We start from the raw sequence: 19,907 nt of genomic DNA on the forward strand, positions 1-19,907 counted from the left end.
TACAATGGCTGACATCTACCACCATGATATGATATCCGTGTATAATGGCTGACATCTACCACCATGGTATGATTATCCGTGTATAATGTCAGACATCTACCACCACGATATGATATCCGTGTATAATGGCAGACATCTACCACCACGATATGAAATCCGTGTATAATGTCAGACATCTACCACCATGGTATGATATCCGTGTATAATGGCAGACATCCACCACCATGGTATGAAATCCGTGTATAATGACGACATCTACCACCATGGTATGATATCCGTGTATAATGTCAGACATGTATAATGGCAGACATCTACCACCACGATATGAAATCCGTGTATAATGTCAGACATCTACCACCATGGTATGATATCCGTGTATAATGGCAGACATCCACCACCATGGTATGAAATCCGTGTATAATGACATACATCTACCACCATGGTATGAAATCCGTGTATAATGACATACATCCACAACCATGATATGAAATCCGTGTATAATGGCAGACATCCACCACCATGATATGAAATCCGTGTATAATGTCAGACATCTACCACCATGATATGAAATCCGTGTACAATGGCTGAGATCTACCACCATGGTATGATATCCGTGTATAATGACAGACATCCACCACCATGGTATGAAATCCGTGTATAATGACATACATCTACCACCATGATATGAAATCCGTGTATAATGACATACATCTACCACCATGATATGAAATCCGTGTATAATGACATACATCTACCACCATGATATGAAATCCGTGTATAATGGCAGACATCTACCACCATGATATGAAATCCGTGTATAAAGGCAGACATCTACCACTATGATATGAAATCCATGTATAATGTCAGTTACCTTCCTCTATCGTACGATATCCATTTATATTGTGGCAGATCACTCGATCCTAAACGTTTTTGTTGAAAATCGTTTGTTTGTTGTTAACGTCCCACTCACCAATATTCCAGCTATATGGCGGCCGTCTGTAAATCATCGAGTCTGGACCAGACAATCCAGTGATCAACAGCATGAGCATCGATCTAAGCAATCGTGTTGGCTGGTTTGTTTGTTGTTAACGTCCCACTCACCAATATTCCAGCTATATGGCGGCCGTCTGTAAATCATCTAGTCTGGACCAGACAATCCAGTGATCAACAGCATGAGCATCGATCTAAGCAATTGTGTTGGCTGGTTTGTTTGTTGTTAACGCCCCACTCAGCAATATTCCAGCTATATGGCGGCCGTCTGTAAATCATCTAGTCTGGACCAGACAATCCAGTGATCAACAGCATGAGCATCGATCTACGCAATTTGGATACGTAAATCGCCTCCTACGACAAGCATGGGTTACTGAAGACCAATTCTAACCCGGATCTTCACGGATCATAGAAGTATTTGATCGGTAAGATATCTTAATTGTCCAATTTCCCAACACATATTCACAAACACCATTTATAAACATCACAAAGTCGTGACGTGGAAGTAAGGCATGACTCTTAATTGAGGTGTGACAATTTCAGCAGTAAAGACCCCGAGGCTTGTTCGAAGTTCCATGACGAAAGCTTGGGACTGTTCAGGTGCAAAATCACTCTTTGATATCTGTGCGTCGTGCTTTACGTACCTGTTGTTCATATGGACAGAGTTATTTCGGACTGTTAGTGGGAAACAACACCCAACCTCTCAGAGGTTTAGCCGGCTCTATTTTCATTTCATTGCCATGATCTAATCGTGGTCCGACCTTACACACACGGGGCCTCGGACCAGCTCAGGAGGACTAGTTCGCATTTGATTTAAAAGATTCCTTCTAAACTCCGAAAGCTTGTAAATTCGTATGCGTGGGTAAATGTTCATGTATAATTATGTAGTTTAGTATACAACAAAAATATGCACGGAATTTGACTCATTTCATACTCAAGACCCGTGAAAATCCGGGGTAGAATAGGTCTTCAGCAACCCATGCTTGCCACAAAAGGCGACTATGCTTGTCGTAAGAGGCGACTAACGGGATTGGGTGGTCAGGCTCGCTGACTTGGTTGACACATGTCATCGGTTCCTGATTGCGCAGATCGATGTTCATGCTGTTGATCACTGGATTGTCTGGTCCAGACTCGATTATTTACAGACGGCCGCCATATAGCTGGGTGTCTAGGTGTAATTATTCGACCAAGGACTGGATAATGAATCCACGTCTCATGTTGTGAAGGAATGTTATGTAATATTCCACAGGCGGACCCAGTGGAGCTAGGTGTGTGCGTGCGTGCGCGTGTGGTGCACGCACCCACCCTTTGTCCTGAAAGTTTATTAAATGACCATTGAAAACGGGTGAAAATGAACTGTCCCACCCACCAATCTTTCTCAAAAAGCTGTATCCGCCATCCGCCCCTGTATGCAAGTGGCAGCGTTGCAGGACTAACATCGTTAGTTCTGCAGCAAAAACCGCCGATCGAATGATTAACACATATATCACTTGATTGATTAATCATTGTTATCTTGCACTGTGGATTTACCAAAAGAAAGTGTTTATGTATGTAGGTTTACTGAAGTAGGCGGAATATACTGACTGACTGACTGACTGACTGATTGGGTTTGGTTTTACGCCGCTTTTAGCAATATTCCAGCAACATCACGGCGGGCGGAATATACCCATACCGAGGCACGTACGTAAAAACAACATACTTTGTTCAAAGAATTAGCCGTCACGTGATTTCTCATTGTTATGGGAGCTATAATGGGTAATAGTTTGACTGTTCAATAACTGTTGACCGAACACATATTAATAAATATGTAATTGAAAACAACCCAAATAGGGCCCCAAGATTACCTATTTGGACGTCATAGCTGCAATTATTTACGAAGGTAGAATATTATTTTGTTATGATATGTCTTGCAAATATAATATGGTTATTCAGATAGTATACATATATGTATAACACAAAATCGTGGTTTAATATTAAACAGAAAACGGCGACGCATGTGGTTTGAGAGTATGAGGGAATCACATGACTTTCTATAAATATCTCATGACGGAAGAACTTCTGACGATTGGTAAATCAGACAAGAGCGTGTTTATCATCAACTGTTGTTACTGAGAGAACTTTATCAACGACATTCGGCAACATGGCTGGTGGATGTACTGTAACTTCCAAGATCTGTTTAGTTGTGGTTGGATTGATATTTTGGGTAAGATTTTGACAACGTTTTTGAGTCATGAAAACATGGCGCGCCATGACGTTTCCTCAACAAAAACACGATCTAATGTCAATGGAGACTCACGAGACAGCTAAATCCGTGTACAACACTCGGACAGTTCTCCTTCACAATTTTGGGCATATAATTATTTTCGAGTTATTATAGAAGTGTATTTTATATGCGGTTGGTTTCGATAGGACATAACCACTGCGTGTATCTTTCGTATTGGAAGTAAGGTAGGAATCTAGTTGTAGATGTCGCAGGCACGGGAGAAATTACCCTAGATACCTTTACCCTCAAATGTATCCACGTCCCTTTCTGTGTACAATAATCAACCAAACTCTACTCCAGGCATCTTTTGGTGTATGTTTGCATACTCTAGGTACCTTTGTGTATGCTCAAAAGAGAAATTGGTGAAACCTTGTGTTAATCACAATCAAAGAAGTAGATGACTGTAACAAAAAAATGTTTGTAAAACATAATCTGTATTACTTAGGAGCTTTATGAGTTCACATCTAATCGGTCATATAGATCATGGCAGTAACTTTGATGTATAGATTGATATGGTTATGCAATGGGAAATATCCAATGTTTTCATTCCATATCAGCGTCAGTTAACAATAATAGAATTGGAGATATTCAGTGTTTGAAAACTAACGCTGGTTTGCTAGTCCAAGTCTAGTATATTTTCATGCTAACTAACATAATTAAGTAATCGGTGGTCTTGTACTTGTTTTAGGATCAAAGTAATTTATGTTGGGCAAAGCCAGCAACCTAAACAACCCTACGTGCTACAGTGTTTACCTTCTTGACTGGTTTCACATTCTAATTGGTCCCCCACCGTGATATTGCTGGACTATTGCTAAATGCAGTGTAAAACTGAACTCACTCATTCTAATTGGCGTGATTGCTCACCTCAATATATATGATCTAATTTCCATGTGAGTATTGTTTAATCATTAATCATCATAAAATTAGTATGAACACCATTTAAAACCCTTATTGGTCAGCAGCATTGTGTCCAGCAGAGACCCAACATAACACCTTTCTATGTGCTGGTCCTATGGACCATTGACAGTATAGTCAGTGTCAAACAATGTGACTTATAACAGCCTCCATATCTGAACTACGAAATCATGAGAGGGTTTCATGAAAAACTACTTGTGTCCAGGACACACATTTAAAGAAGCAAGACAAATATGGAAATCATGCAGCAGACCTGAGACCAATACTGAGTCTAACCATGGAAGATGTGAGAGAGAGAGCATATGTACCAGTCTGGAATTTAATTTGTTAAAGGTCTTGCATTACGCTGGAATTGAAAACTTGTATTGTACATTTTCATTTAGGTATGTAAACTTTAGGTGCTGTGTGTTACTATTTGTCTTTACATGTTATTAATAGATATGTAGCTTGTGAATTTACAAGGAAATTTAAGCAAAAATATGTAATATTGCAGTAATCTGGAGAGTGCTAATGCAAAACTATTTGAATGGTATTGTTAGATAGTGGTATAGTGTGAGTGTGGATTGACACTTTTTGATGATGTTGCAGTCAACTTTCCATCCTGGAGGATACCAGTACTTACAATAGGTGCTTACATTTGCTACTGACTTGGATAAAAATATCTCAATTTCTTACTAAGAACTGGTCATATGAACAGGTAGAAAAATTCTACAATAGTGCATTAAACAGGTTATGTTCTAAATTTAAATAGGTAATACATTTCTAGAGATATACAGCTAAACATATATTCTTCATAATAGCAGGTAAATGTTCTATATAAATACATGAAAATATATTTTACATATGGACAGGTAAACATATATTCCATATATAAACAAAAAGAATTTCCTTTTAGGTTGATAGTTTAACAAATGTATAATGGATATGCACAAATCATAAGTGTTTCACATGAAGTGAACTTCAGTCTATGGAATACCTGATGCCTTCTGAAGGAACGTTTTTGTGTATATCAAGCGAAAATAGCTGAAAAGATTGCTTCTGTTGTTCTCTTTGTGAGTCATTCCCTTCACAGAGTTGTATGTCAGGAATATAAGGACTTTTAATGAAAAGTTGCTACTGGTTGTAGAACTGTTACATCTGGATACACTGGATCGATACTGACACCAACCAGGAAAGTAGGACAGCATGCAGTCTTAAACGTCATGTTGTCTACAGTTATGCTGCAGATTATTGATCTTTACTATTCAAATCAATAACAGCCCAATCAATTTTGTATGAAAGAGGTTGCTTGGTGTGGTTACCTCCCTTTGCACCTTAGCCATGTTCAGTGAAGTTTGATTGTTGGTATGCAGTTTGTACATACATGGGAGACATGTGAAGATCTGTTAGTGTTAGAACTGATCTTGAGCAACCCATGCTTATCCTAAGAGGCAACTAACAGGATCAGGTGGTAAGGCTCACTGGTTTGGTTGCAGGTCATCACATCACAATTGTGTAGATAGAGCTCGTGATGTAAATCATTAGGTAGTCTGGTCCAGACTCTATTATTTGCGCACTACTGTCATATAGCTAGAATATTGCTGACAATGCTGAGTGCAGCAATTTACAACAAAGAAACATGAATTGAACATACATGGGACTGGTTGAAATTCTTCTACTCTTGTGTAGTAGGGATAATTGAAATGACTTTCCAGTGCCTGAGGGGAACACTCAGAAATAATGTTTAAAGTTTATTCACTGTGACAGTTGGTGTGATATAAACTTACGAAAAACACGACAATGATGGAAATCCGGACCCGATTAATACACAGTAGGATTCACAAAACATTTGGTATTTCAGAAATGATGTAGCAATTAATATCATAATGCCCATATGCCTTTGCAGCCTGGCCTCTGTTCTCAAGGATTCACATCGCTGTTGAATGCCCTGAAGTACAGCTTGGCCCTGAGTTTATTTTTATATGCATTATTTCTAATGTTTACTGCATTGTAACGGAGAAGGAGTCTGTTCGCTCAAGTGGAGAAACTGGTTGAAATAAACTGACTCCCCTGATGATTAAACAATAAGCATGTGTGCATCACAGCATGAACAAAATGGTGGTGTCATTTATTTAGTGGTAGTGCTGGTTATTGCTGACAAAATGCAGATTAATAATTAGAGCTCACTAATCAATAATTGATTTTCATCATACACCTTGCTACAAGACTCATGTGGGCAATAATGGGGAAACATTATAACACACCGTGCAAATCATGAAACAGGCACCGATTGATGCTACAATCAAGATGATCAAGGATATGTTTTTTATATTGCTGTTTTATGTGTCAGGAAACTGCATAAATTGTTTATGTCTTGATTTAACAAACAATAAGGAACTTACCTCCTAGTTTAATTTGATTTTTCATTTTTCATGAATATCGATTAGTCTCCCGAACTCATCGATAATCGCTGATGCACTATTTAGTACCGGCACTATTTAGTGGCTGTGTGATTTGTCACCGAGGAGCACACAAAGTCAGCTGCCCAATCATAGCTTTCGGCCGTGGGAGCCGTGCCAATTAACACTTATCAGAGGGGTACATAAAGGCCGCAGTCTAGACTACCAGTTGTCCGACTTCCATTTTTGTTGAAGTCGCAGTAGCTGGGCGGGTTAGGCGATTGACTTTGTGTGCTGGCGATTAGGTGCCTGACTCTGAGGGTGTGAAGTTCGAATCCCTGTTGTGGTCCTTAAGTTGCTTGGATTTAGATCGAGCTACCCTCATCTTTCAATCTGTACTTCAGGTTCTTGGCAATGACACCACCTTTCAAGCTGAAGTTCAGACTCTGGAATACATTTCTTTTGATCCTTTTCGGTTTGATTTGTCTGCTTATAATATAGGGTTACAATTAACTTGAATATTTGTTGAATTAAGCTGTACCCCTTCCTGAATTCAGTTCATTATTCATGAGGGTGGTGGGGTAGCCTAGTGGTTAAGGCGTCCGCTCTTCACGACGAAGACCCGGGTTCGAATCCCCACATGGGCACAATGTGTGAAGCCCATTTCTGGTGTCCCCCGCCGTGATATTGCTGGAATATTGCTAAAAGCAGCGTAAAACCATACTCACTCACTCACTCATTATTCATGATCACTAGAATTGAATATTCATAAATTTTATTAAAAGGGTTGTTTTCATTTGAATTGGGGATTTATTATCAAAGGGAGATATACAAATGGAATATATCAAAACCAGGTAGGATAATAGTCAACACCGTTATATATTTAATATAACAGTAATGTGGTCACTGGTCATCACTGGTCATTGTCATGATAAATTCACATGGTCAAAACATGTCATGGTTTATTTTGTTATTAATACTTCAACTGTTTGTTACCCAATATTCGTGATATGTATCATATTTGCCTTTTAGTGGTTTTGTTGCAGCCCTATCATAATGTAATATAACTGTGTTGAAAATGTAATGCCAGTGTTTGCCCTGATGCAGAAAATATGCATATTTTACGCATAAATTATCTCAAATACACAGTGAATTTAGAAGCATGCATCATTGTTGACGCAATGCAACTGGGTCCTTAGTTATGATAATCTAAACTTGTAATGTGCTGTTGTTTAAAAATACTTGGTTTAATGTTTGCCAGTTAACGTGGTTAACTGCTCAGTGCTGACTAAATACCTGACCTGCCTTACCTTGCTTTTTGTCGTTATTAAACAATCACAGTTGATGTCTTGATTAAATTTCTAAACTGAAGTTTACTCCCTAAGTAAAACATGTCCATGACTCCCTCTGATGACTCCTACATTGTTATGCCTCGGGCAATCACTGTAATGCCATGCTTTGGGACACTGGTTAATTCCCTTCACACCTGCAATGATTACAACTTTTACTGTGAACAGTAATTAAAATAATTTTGAAAGCATCCCAGGCTGTGTTTAGAATAGAACTGAAATTTAAGGTTGATATGATTTCCTTTGCTAGGAATTGACAATTGACTTAATTACTTATTAAATATCCTGTGTAAAACTATGATTCAGTTTATCTGATTCTGATAACATGATTGGGATAAGATGACTACTAATGTGTCCCTGACTGAACAGAATGCTGAATGCTCATTTATACAGCTGCAAGGTGTGCTCCACACGGGTACTTGTGGGAAAGATTGACGTACAAAATTACCTCTGAAAATGTGGCAGGCATGGTAAGATGGCTTATTGCTTAACCTAAGAATATGCAAACATACTGACCTTCACTCCACCTTAACTTTCTGTGATCTGCAGGCCTCCAGATCTTACAGATCTACCATGGACACCTTCGTTTGCGAGTTTTTAAGGGTGATCTTTGGGCCAACCTGATGCCATGGTTACAACAGTTTTTGATACTTTCAGGGTGCTGCTGCAAGCCTCTGCTTCATAGGAGCATGGGTGTACTCCACATACAGCCACTTTGACGAGGTGACGGAGGCAAGCCTCACCCTGGTGCCAGCCAGCATCATCATCGGCGTGGGCATCTTCATGTTCATCATTGGCCTCCTTGGCTGCATCGCTGCATGTAAGGAGAACAAGTGCCTGTTAGCAGCGGTAAGTGTTACACTGATTTTATTACAGAGGTTGTAATTGGACATTATCCCAATACCCCAGTACTCTAGTGGTTAGGGTATTCTGGGGGGTTAGTAAAGTCTCAGGCTTCTTACAAAATGTCTACAATAATGGTTAAGGTTCTCTGCCTGTTGAATGATTTGTTTGCACACATTCACTGGCTTAGACTTATACTTATCATGGTGGTGCCTGTTAGCAGCAGAACAACTGAGGTAAATGTCTTTTGACCATGTCACATGTATGAGAGGAAATACATCACGATTTCATCTGTGTGGTTGCACAGATTTGGGTCTGTTAATTATTAAGAAGTGACTTGTTACTGGCATGGAATATATTTGCATTTTATCAGATTTCTATAGTCACTGGTGTATTGATATTGATTCCATGTAGCTGTATGTTATTACCGGTAAGTACGTACCTTGCCAGTATTGCTATAGTGTGAGTCTAGTTCTTATTAAACACAATATAACTTCCACTCGGTTTGATGTTTTGGCAACAAGAAAGTGCACATCTTGTTTTACTTTGCAGTTCTTCTCGCTGATTCTCCTGGTGTTCTTGGCGGAGGTTGTCGCAGCTACAATGGGCTATGTGTTCAGGAATGATGTGAGTTTTCTGTTCATGATTCATTGTCATTAGTGAAGCATTTGTAAACTTCCCACTTTGAATAGAATATTGTTCCTTTTACCAGTTTGCCTGCCAAGGGGACCTTTAGTTTCTGGTCGGACATAAAATGCCTGTATAACCAAGATATCTCCAGTCTATGATGTTGACCAGTCAGACAGGACACAGGTTACAGGGAGTCAGTGGCTCACCTTGACACATGTAGATGCAGTATCTTGATGAACATTGGATTAGGCTGCCTGACATGTTGATATGGATCATTTGGGAGGATCATGTGGATGGATCATCTTGATATGGACCTTTGATGATGGTTGACCATGTTTGTGTTTTAAATAATAATCTCTGTTTCAGGTGAGAGATGTACTTGACACTGGTCTGAAGGATGCGATCAATAACTACAATGAGACTGCTGAAAAAAATCAAATTGACTATATTCAGGAGGAGGTAAGATCCGGTTTTTACTTCCCCATTAGAAATATATGTAACTTGTTATTTACACGTTTTAATTAAATCAGGTGACTCGACAAAATGCAAGTTGCCTGGACTTAAAAACTCAAGTCCTGTGTGATTCTGAGCCTGTATGCTATACATTCTTGTCCTCCAGCTCAAGTGCTGTGTGATTCTGAGCCTGTATGCTATACATTCTTGTCCTCCAGCTCAAGTGCTGTGTGTTTCTGAGGCTGTATGCTATACATTCTTGTCCTCCAGCTCAAGTGCTGTGTGATTCTGAGGCTGTATGCTATACATTCTTGTCCTCCAGCTCAAGTGCTGTGTGATTCTGAGCCTGTATGCTATACATTCTTGTCCTCCAGCTCAAGTGCTGTGTGATTCTGAGGCTGTATGCTATACATTCTTGTCCTCCAGCTCAAGTGCTGTGTGTTTCTGAGCCTGTATGCTATACATTCTTGTCCTCCAGCTCAAGCACTGTGTGTGATTCTGAGCCTGTATGCTATACATTCTTGTCCTCCAGCTCAAGTGCTGTGTGTTTCTGAGCCTGTATGCTATACATTCTTGTCCTCCAGCTCAAGTGCTGTGTGATTCTGAGCCTGTATGCTATACATTCTTGTCCTCCAGCTCAAGTGCTGTGTGTTTCTGAGCCTGTATGCTATACATTCTTGTATGCTATACATTCTTGTCCTGTGTGTTTGCTGAGTCCTTGAGCTCCAGCCTCAAGTGCTGCGGGATTCACAATGCCTCGGACTGGTCCACTTCTCCAGCCTGGGGGAATACAACCATGGTTCCCATGAGCTGCTGTAAGAACACCACAAGCTGTTTTCCATCACTTAAGGGAACAGACATCTACCAAGAGGTATGGTTTCAATACACATATAAAATTTAAATATATCATTTATACTTCCTTATCTTGTCTGGATTATTTGCTGTATAAATGTTTAATGCAGTAATACCAGTGGATGGTTAAATACATCCTAATATCAGAAAATGTAAACTTCATAAAATAGCTCCTTTTGAAAAAAATTGTGATTCTTTTCTCTAGTTTGCCTGCAAAGGGCATTTAGTTCCAAATCATAGACAAACTTCTGCATTGAAAACTGCTTAATTTCATGGGAAACATGTCCTTCAAGCTGCTAGGCTTTAATCTGGACGCATTCAGTAACTGATTTCAGAATAGCAGAGACATTCTCATCACTGTATTAATGTTTTGTCCATTGTCAGTCACATGATGAAGGAGCAAGGATTTACTCTGAAACATTGTAATAAAGAAATAAAAAAGGAAGTTGTTATCCATAAAGTGTGTCATGTATTCATTGTCCTGGTTGTTGACAGAGGTATTGATGTTTTGTATGTTTCAGGGCTGTCTGGATCTGCTGAAGGATAAATTCCTGATGAACCTTGTCTACATTGCTGCAGTGACAGTGGCCTTTGCCATTATCCAGGTAATCAACAAACACGGACGATACATGTCATTCTTCATGCATGTCTTTTCAGTCTATCATTAGGGACCAGTTTAAAGGTACTGTGTTGGATAAATAATTCCATCACTTTCCAACTCCCTCTCGTATCTCTTCTGCTTAGCTTTGTAACCCGTGAAGGTCCGGGTTAGAATTGATCTTCAGTAACCCATGCTTGGCGTAAGAGGCGATTAACGGGATCGGGTGTCAGGCTCGCTTACTTGGTTGACAGATGTCATCGTATCCTAATTGCATAGAACGATGCTCATGCTGTTGATCACTGGATTGTCTGGTCCAGACTCGATTATTTACAGATCGCCACCATATACCTCGAATATTGCTGAGTGCGGCGTAAAACTAAACTCACTCACTCACTGCTTAGCTTTGTTATTATATTAAACACTGAGAAATCAGGAAAATTGATTTGTACTATGGAAAACTTAAAAAGGAATTTGAATGTTTATCTGCTATCCAACTGAAGAATTTTTCATCGAGTAAGTTGAAATCTGATCTTTGGCTCACCAGCTCACTGGTGCAGTTAGTTATGGTTAACAGGACACAAAACTTGGTAAGATTACAGAATACCGGATACCGTCCACCATCTTTGAAAGCACGCGAGTCTACTTTTGGTTAGGGTTAGGGTAAGGTTTAGGGTTATGGTTAGGGTTAGCATTAGGGTTAGGGTGACGTGACACTAAACAATATGGCTGGTAGGTATCCGGTATTCTGTAGGTGTACCCAAAACTTTATTGTCTGGAATCAGTCACATGACAGTGACTGTCCACCAGTAGCTGTGGAAGAGGAATTCAGATAATACTGATATTCTCATCATCTTTGGGGTTATTTGGGGGTCGGCTTCATTTACAGATGCTGCTTAACCAGAGTGTGTAAATACCTCTGACCTGTATCACTTCAGACTTTTGACCTGTGAAGATCTGGTTTAGGATCACTCAGACTTCTATATCAGGGGTGGAAATAACTTTAAAATTGCTAGTGTACTCCAGAACAGTGGCACATGTAAAATCACTTGCCCTGATAATTTTCCCACTATACCGGCCATTTTCTTGTTGAATTTTTAAAATAAACAACATTGGAAAATCAACTGGACACCGGTACAGTGTGATATACAAATTTGCTTGCCCGACAGAAAAAAACACTGGACTCGGACGTCGAGCAATGGGTTATTTCCACCCCTGTATGTATCCAGCTTGGCACACGTAAACGCCATGGGGTTATACATCCATTAAAGATGTTTCATAGCTGGTGCTGCTCTGTCCGCTGACAATAAGCCCTAGATAGAGCTAGTTGTCATGCACATATCTTTTGAATTTTATGAAGCAGTGTTTAAAGCACAATGAAAGGCTTGCATTTGGCTAGGCAGTTGAATGGAGGATAAGTGTGTTTGTTTACAAACAGGAGAAATGGCGTCTGATGAAGTGATATGCAAATAAGTGTGTGGCAGTGGTGTTATGCCGAGTTGTTGGAGAGTGGGTTAGAAATCCTCTCCAGTAACTCAGAGGCGACTATATGGATCATGTGGTCAGACTGACTGGCGTGGTTGTTGCATGTCATCATATCCCTTCGTGTGGATGCAGTGATATATTACTGTTTACTGTGGTGTTACACTGACCTCACCCACTTGCTTGAAGCACTATCTAAACCTATGCAGGCGATAAAACAAGGAACAGCAGTGTCATGTTTTGTTAAACAGGATGTGTGTTTGTAGTTTGTTGGATTGATGCGTCAGTACCAGGGTGAGCTGACCTGGTACTTTCTGTTGGTGATGTGTTGTGTACTGACAGAGCTACAGATAAGTTTTGGGGTCATTGAGTACCCACTTGTGTTCATCTCAATTGGGTCACATCTTAATTTTCCTTTGAGTAACCAAATTAATTGTACTCACCTCATTCAAACTCAGTTGGATATTTTGCCATTTTCCATTTATTTTAAAAAATATTATAAAGTTTAAATGTTAGTGTTTGTTATTTATATTTGATCTTTAATATGAGAAGCGATAAGAAAGACTGCAAGTTGCCAAGTTCATGTCCTGAAATAGAACCTCTCAATATACCTCAGTTATTTTATCTATCCACCGGTACACAAGCTAAGGTTTGATATTTTTGTGTATGCATGTAAGATGACATTTATTGAGTATTTACAAAAAATCATGCATACTTGTATGCAACAGATTGAATAAGAATTGAGGTTTCACATAAATATTTGTGTACTTTACGCAGATACGCAGCTTATCTGTACCACTGGCTGACTTCATGTGTGTTATCTCCACAGATCCTCGGCCTCATCAGCGCTTGCATCCTGCTGTGTCGGTCACGGGACGTACGTTATGAGACGCTGGAGAGTGCCCAACGGAACGGACTGCGTGTGTAGACAGCACACCTCATCATCAACTCTCCATCCATGGACCAGTCTAGCTGGCCTTGATTCACAATGCTCCAATGTCTACTGGGTATACCAAGCTTTAATGAGACACTCAAAGCTTTCCTTTAGGGCAGTTTGTCACAAGTTGATAGTTTTGATGTGACTAGCATTATCTCCAACGAAAATTAGTAACAGGGATAGTAGATGATCTGCAAACAAAATGTTATTTTAGAACTGTAATGAATTATTTTGTTGGAAATGTGTAAAGAAGAAACTTTGCAGTGTTCGTCTAACAGCGTTGATCTAAAGCATTATGGTTAATGAGTACTAACATATTCCTGTTCATGTGTCTCCTTATTTAATACGTGTGTACTTGCCGTTTTGGAATATCATAATAGAAAAATTGAAAATGACAGTAATGGACAGGGGACAGTCTGTAATTTATTAATGTAAATATGTGTACATTTCATAACTTTACATGTCTAGATCTGATATAGATTTATAGATAGCAGTGTGCATTGGTTGGATGACCCTTTGATATGGGATGGGCTTGTAAACAAATGAGATTACTTTGCTCTGAACCTCAGAGACTGTTAAAATTGTTGGAATGTTGTCAAAATAGAACAAAAAGGTTGGGGCAAGAAAGGCCTCTGTGTTCACATAAAATGAATGATATCCATGAAACAGGTGATGGATTCATATTTGTTGAATATCTTGTCCGTGTCATATTCTAATGTCTAGCACTGAAGAAAATATAGTATGGTTTCTCCTAATTTCATGATGCTATATGGATGTTTAGAGTGTAACAATGAATCTATCCTTTTGATCTCAACACTCTCAAATGAGCACTTTGACAGGTGTAAGGAAACCACAGATTGACACTATGTACTTAAAGATGGTCCTGCAAGGCCATGTTAAGTGGCCAAAGAGTTCATCACATGTACAGTTACAGTGACTTTATTGCAGACAAATGGCAGTTTCATGATATAATTAAACTTCGATAGGACATTGGTCAATAACATCACCAGATTTGAATAACAGTCAGTCTCCTAGAAAATAAACTGTTTTGAAACCCTGAGTTTGTTTCTAGTTCAAGTGCATTCTGACTTAAAAGGTTAAAAGGTGACTGCTTCAAGGTCTGGTGCCAATTTCCAATATATAAACAAATATTTAGGACCTTTTTAGCAATGTTATATATGGGCTGGAGCCATTGTTTCTGTGTAAATTAGTTTAATTGTCAACTGTAAGATTGATATTCATGATAAAACTTAAAAGTAGCAGACAGGCAAGGCAGTGTTAGAATAACTGGCTGGGTATCCCAGTTTACCTGAGCTGAGGCCACCTATGGTACTGTGCCGCTTTTAGCAATATTTCGCAATATCACGGCGGAAAACACTCAAAATAAATTTCACACATTGTGCCAATGTGGAGAATCGAACATGCTTCTTCATCTTAACCACCGAATACACGAACCTCTAGCTGCTTGGCTGCCTCTCCCTTAAATTAGCTGTTTCTATGCAGCAAAACCGTTTGAGTTGTCAGTCTTCTGTTTGGGACAATCTGATTAGTGCAAGTTGCAACTCTTGTATCTATGACAACCCGTGTATATGCTGTAGAAATGTTTCCTTTTCTATTTTATCTAGATTTTGATTAAGGGAAACTGATTGAAGTCTTACAACTGGGATTCTAATGCTCTATCATTATTTTTCCTTGTAATTGGATATTGCTGTTGTTATTTTCATGACTGAGACTAAAGCAGTTCTCTGCAGACTGATTATCCTGGTGTTTAGTGCAGTTTTAATGTTTGGCTGAAAGGTGAAACCTGGGCCTACCATTATGATGTTTCCCAGTGGTTGAAACTAGTACATATATGATTTATGCACCAACTGAGGCTATGAAGAACTTATCCCACCATGTGATGTCTGTGCCTTGTAGTTAAGAGATGATAGTTATATCAGGGTGGAGTTGAAGAACTCTCCTTTATTAAGTTAGGTTATGGAAGGATTTAATGATTGTGCCATGACCGATGTTACAAGGAAAGTAAGGGACTTAGTGCTTGGTTAAGTGGTTGTGAGAAATGACACTTGTACGTTTTACTTCATTATACTTCATGATCATCACCGGCCTACAACTGCACCAGAACAAGTGATATCAGTTACCCTTGTAATCTTCTTTGATGTCCATTAGTTTCTAATTTGCACACGCAGGCTGATGCTCATGCTGTTGATCACAGGATTGTCTGGTCCAGACTCGATTATTTACAGACCGCCACCATATAGCTGGAATATTGCTGATGCGGCGTAAAACTAAACTCACTCTCTCTAATTTGCACAAGTATTATGTATTGAAAGATCTGTGCTGTGCAAGAGACATTATTTGATAGCTTTGATGCAAGTACTCATCCGTTTTCATTGTTTTTGAATTGTGTTGTTCTTTATGACTTTACCAGCAGTGTAGTGCTAGTGCAGTAGTTGGTGTTTGCAGTGACATTACAGTGTTAATACTCATGTCAAGCTTCTCAAGTATATGCATTTTCTTTACCTTTGGAAGATCAAAACATTTTTTAGGTCCAAAGAGAAGAAGGTTTGGATATCAGAACTTACAAGAAAGCATGTAAAATCTTTAAAGTTAATATGACATGGACCGTCATTTGTGCAAGTCCCTACATTTGCTGTTTTAGAACCACTTTTTTTGGTGCTTTACACATGTAGTTAACTAGAGGTATATTCCTCTTTTTGGTATCAAATTGCATTTCAGCTTCACACAACACGTAATTAGTTAGTCATACGATGACTTTTCACTTCTACATCAACTGATATTGTCAGTGCTGAGACACACAAAATAGAAAAAAAATATCCCAATGATTAACAAAGTTACAGCACTGCTTCTGTAATCCCAAACCGTTGGCCCCCATAGTGAGGCCTGGACTGTTGGCCCCCAGAGTGAGCCCTGGACTGTTGGCCCCCAGAGTGAGCCCTGGACTGTTGGCCCCATGGAGGGTCCTGTGGTGGTTTCAGCTGATAAGTATAAGGAATAGATTGTCACCGTATGTGTCCTGGCCTAGTGTACCAGAGTATATTATTGATCACGCAATGAATGATTGTGTACAGTTCATCATGAACATTGCTTACACCATGGCATTTAAGAAGGAGAGGCATTAAAGTGAAAGAGACGCAAAGGTCAGAGACTAATTTTATATTGAAAAGTGAAGTCTGACAAGTAATGATGTAAGATGCTTAATGACTGTCAGCTGATGTGTCAGCTGATGTATATTTTGCTGACTCAGCTGACATGCCGACCTCATGTGTCATAAGTGTAAGGTGGCCAGCCATCTCAGGCTACATGAAACCTCAGGATCCTCCACAGTGGGTCCATGACCTCAGTATAGCTGGCTGTATATGAAACTGAAAACAAGGAAATGTGCGTGATTCCTTTTTCAGAATGTTGTTTCACATTGGTTATATGAATAGATTTGGTTTTAAACATCATGATGTAGGTCAAGTGGCCTGTTATCCCTTTCCCGAGTGTGTAATGTGCAGTGTAGTATGGCTTTCATCACTGTTCATGCGTGTAGCTATGTGTAGAATAAACCATGTACATCAGTGTGGGTGTTGTTTCTCACTGTTCCCGCTCCAGCTCCAGTCTGCCGTTTATATGTAAATCTGTTACCGTCAGTTTCGTGTGCTGTGCATGCCAGTACAAGAAATATATGTAAGGCGAGAAAGCAACACTGATGAAGACTTGACCCACAGTCATATATGTTGGTGAATATTTGCAAGAGTTTGAGTCTGGTGAAGGAAACATCATTGTGGATCCTAGGAATATGGCCCATGGAGTTTTGACCTGGTACAGACAAACCAGAGTAGATGCATAACGTATACCAACGGATAAAAGTAACTGTGCATAACATAAAATTGCGTAAATTAAAAGTTATTTGAAAAGTTATAACAATAACCCAAAAGAAACATAACAAAGCACTTTGATGTCACGTATTTCGCGTGAGGTGCACTTTGTGCACAATGAACTTACTGTTTGCATGTTGTTTGACACCTGGAGTTCACACACCTGATATTGAAAAATTGAAGGGTTTATTATTCTCTGACTTGTGAATGTTGTGGAAAACACTGCGTGTACGTCATGCCACGGCTTACAGAAAATCAGTGTCTCCTCGACGTAGGTATGCTGGAAACGAAAAGGCCCAAAATGAAGTGGCCACACTGGCCAGGCCCGAGTCTGAAACACGATCTCTAGATGATTTCAACATAATGGAAACAGTAGATATTTGCTTCGGACGCTGTCAACGCGTCATGTCACGTTAGCAACCCCCATCTGTGTAGTCGATTCCAGACTGCCAGTTAGACTGCTCGGACCATTCCTGGCTTACGTCCAATCAGTTCCAGGCCCTAGAATTTCGAAGCTCTGTAAGCGCTAAGATAGTCGTAAGTGCCATACATTAATATTAAGTTATGACTATCTTAGCGCTAAGGGAGCTTCGAAAACCATGGCCCAGGATTGTACAGAACCGACTGAGGGAGCACAACATCCGGCCCGACGGCCTGCAATGCGTCCAATTTCCTCCAACCCCACCGACAGGCACGTATGGTGCAGACAGCATCTACTGTACAGGAAACAAGATTGTGTTATGCTGACACGTGCGTTGTTCAACGTCGACAGTTTTGTGACGACAGCGTTATGGTATTAGGGGGTGGGGGTGGGTGGTTTGTCCACACACAACTTGTCATTGTCAAAGATACTTTGACAGGTCTGCGATACAGGGATGAGATCATTGGGCCTCATGTGCAGACGTTCATTCAAGGACAGAGACGTAACTTCACGCATCAGCAAGTTAATGCCTGTCCACATGTCGCTCGTGCTGTGACAGATTTGCTGATACAGCAGAACATTCTGGTACTCCAGTGGCCAACTGTTTCATCTGGACAGCTCGGATGGCAGGGCAAGGATGAAAAGACGGCGACATGAACGTTATGCTGACGCGTGCATTATTCAACGTCGACAGTTTGTTTGCGAAAGCGTTATGGTATGGGGTTTTATCACGTCACACCCCTATCGTGTAAGCTTTGGATGAAATGGAGCGACGTTTACGTCAAGCCCAGAATCAGCCATTGACGTCAGTTGAACTGGTACAAGTGCTGGCTCAGTCATGGAACAACATTCCCCAGGCTTTCTTCATTGGCTTAGTGTCGTCTATGTGACTTTTGTCACCACATCTCTTGAAGGGCGTGTCACGATGCCTTCTGTCAAATCATACAGATTTCGATATTATCCTGTCAACAGTTAAACCGTGATTAAAGAAAACACCACAAATCATGTTATTATCTTTTAGCGAAAAAATCACACAAAAATCCTTGCCCTGCCATCTGAGCTGTCCAGATGAAACAGTTGGCCAGGGCAGTACCAGAATGTTCTGCTGTCTCAGACTTCGTCCTCGGTCAATGTTGCATTTCGCGGGTCCATAAAAAACACTTATTGACCCTATCACCAGTCTATAATTGTATAATATTGCACAGTTACTTTATGCCAGTTGTGTATATAACTCGCTGATCCCATGGATCTGCCACATTGTAGATGTAAGTTGGGGTCACATTTAGTGTTTGTGTTTAGCAGTGCTATAGCTATGACACGAAATTAAAGTAATACACCAACAAGCACGTGGATGACATTGAGTTGAAAGAAGGATCGAGGTGAATATTTGGTTTGTACCTGTGGTCAAAGACCTTGACTGAACAAGAAACTGTGTCCCTGATTCTGGAACAAACCATCGTTGATGCATGAGTGGCGCGTGTAAAGTTCAGAGGCCAACTAAAGACCCTGTTCATTGGGCTGGCTGCTGATTATTTTTCATCATAATTCCCCCGAATGCCCGGATGGTATTGGTATTTGTCACTGTGGTGAACAATCCTCTACATCAGAAATGATACCATTTTCATCATGCTTGTCAGAGGGTTCTTCTTTCAAGTTATGGAAAAGGTGAAAATCTGATGGAGCCCAGACTAGTGATATTCGTTAAAGGTCATGTAGACAAGAGACTAATTCACAGGTTTCCTAAAGGTGTGCTGCACCACCATCTTGCACCTCATCCTCGATAATCTCCAGGGTATACGTTACGATCATTCTCCACTATAATCTCCAGGGTATACGTTACGATCACTCTCCACTATATATCGTGGAGAGTGATCGTAACGTACACCCTGGAGATTATCGAAGATGAGTGCAC

At 40.0% G+C, this 19,907-nt stretch overlaps 1 protein-coding gene across 1 annotated transcript; it reads left to right on the forward strand.

Annotated features, from left to right (window-relative positions):
- The first annotated feature begins 3,019 nt into the window (after nucleotides 1-3,019).
- LOC124253427 (tetraspanin-3-like) lies at nucleotides 3,020-17,275 on the forward strand. The gene is made up of 7 exons (XM_046687193.1): nucleotides 3,020-3,193; nucleotides 8,553-8,744; nucleotides 9,291-9,365; nucleotides 9,735-9,827; nucleotides 10,552-10,692; nucleotides 11,195-11,278; nucleotides 13,583-17,275. Exons 1-7 carry the CDS (start codon nucleotides 3,131-3,133, stop codon nucleotides 13,679-13,681), a joined length of 747 nt encoding a protein of 248 aa, XP_046543149.1. The 5' UTR covers nucleotides 3,020-3,130; the 3' UTR covers nucleotides 13,682-17,275.
- The last annotated feature ends 2,632 nt before the right edge of the window (nucleotides 17,276-19,907 follow it).

Source organism: Haliotis rubra, unplaced genomic scaffold, assembly GCF_003918875.1.
Source record: "Haliotis rubra isolate DU_JTF1 unplaced genomic scaffold, ASM391887v1 Scf54, whole genome shotgun sequence".
Lineage (NCBI taxonomy): Eukaryota > Metazoa > Mollusca > Gastropoda > Lepetellida > Haliotidae > Haliotis > Haliotis rubra.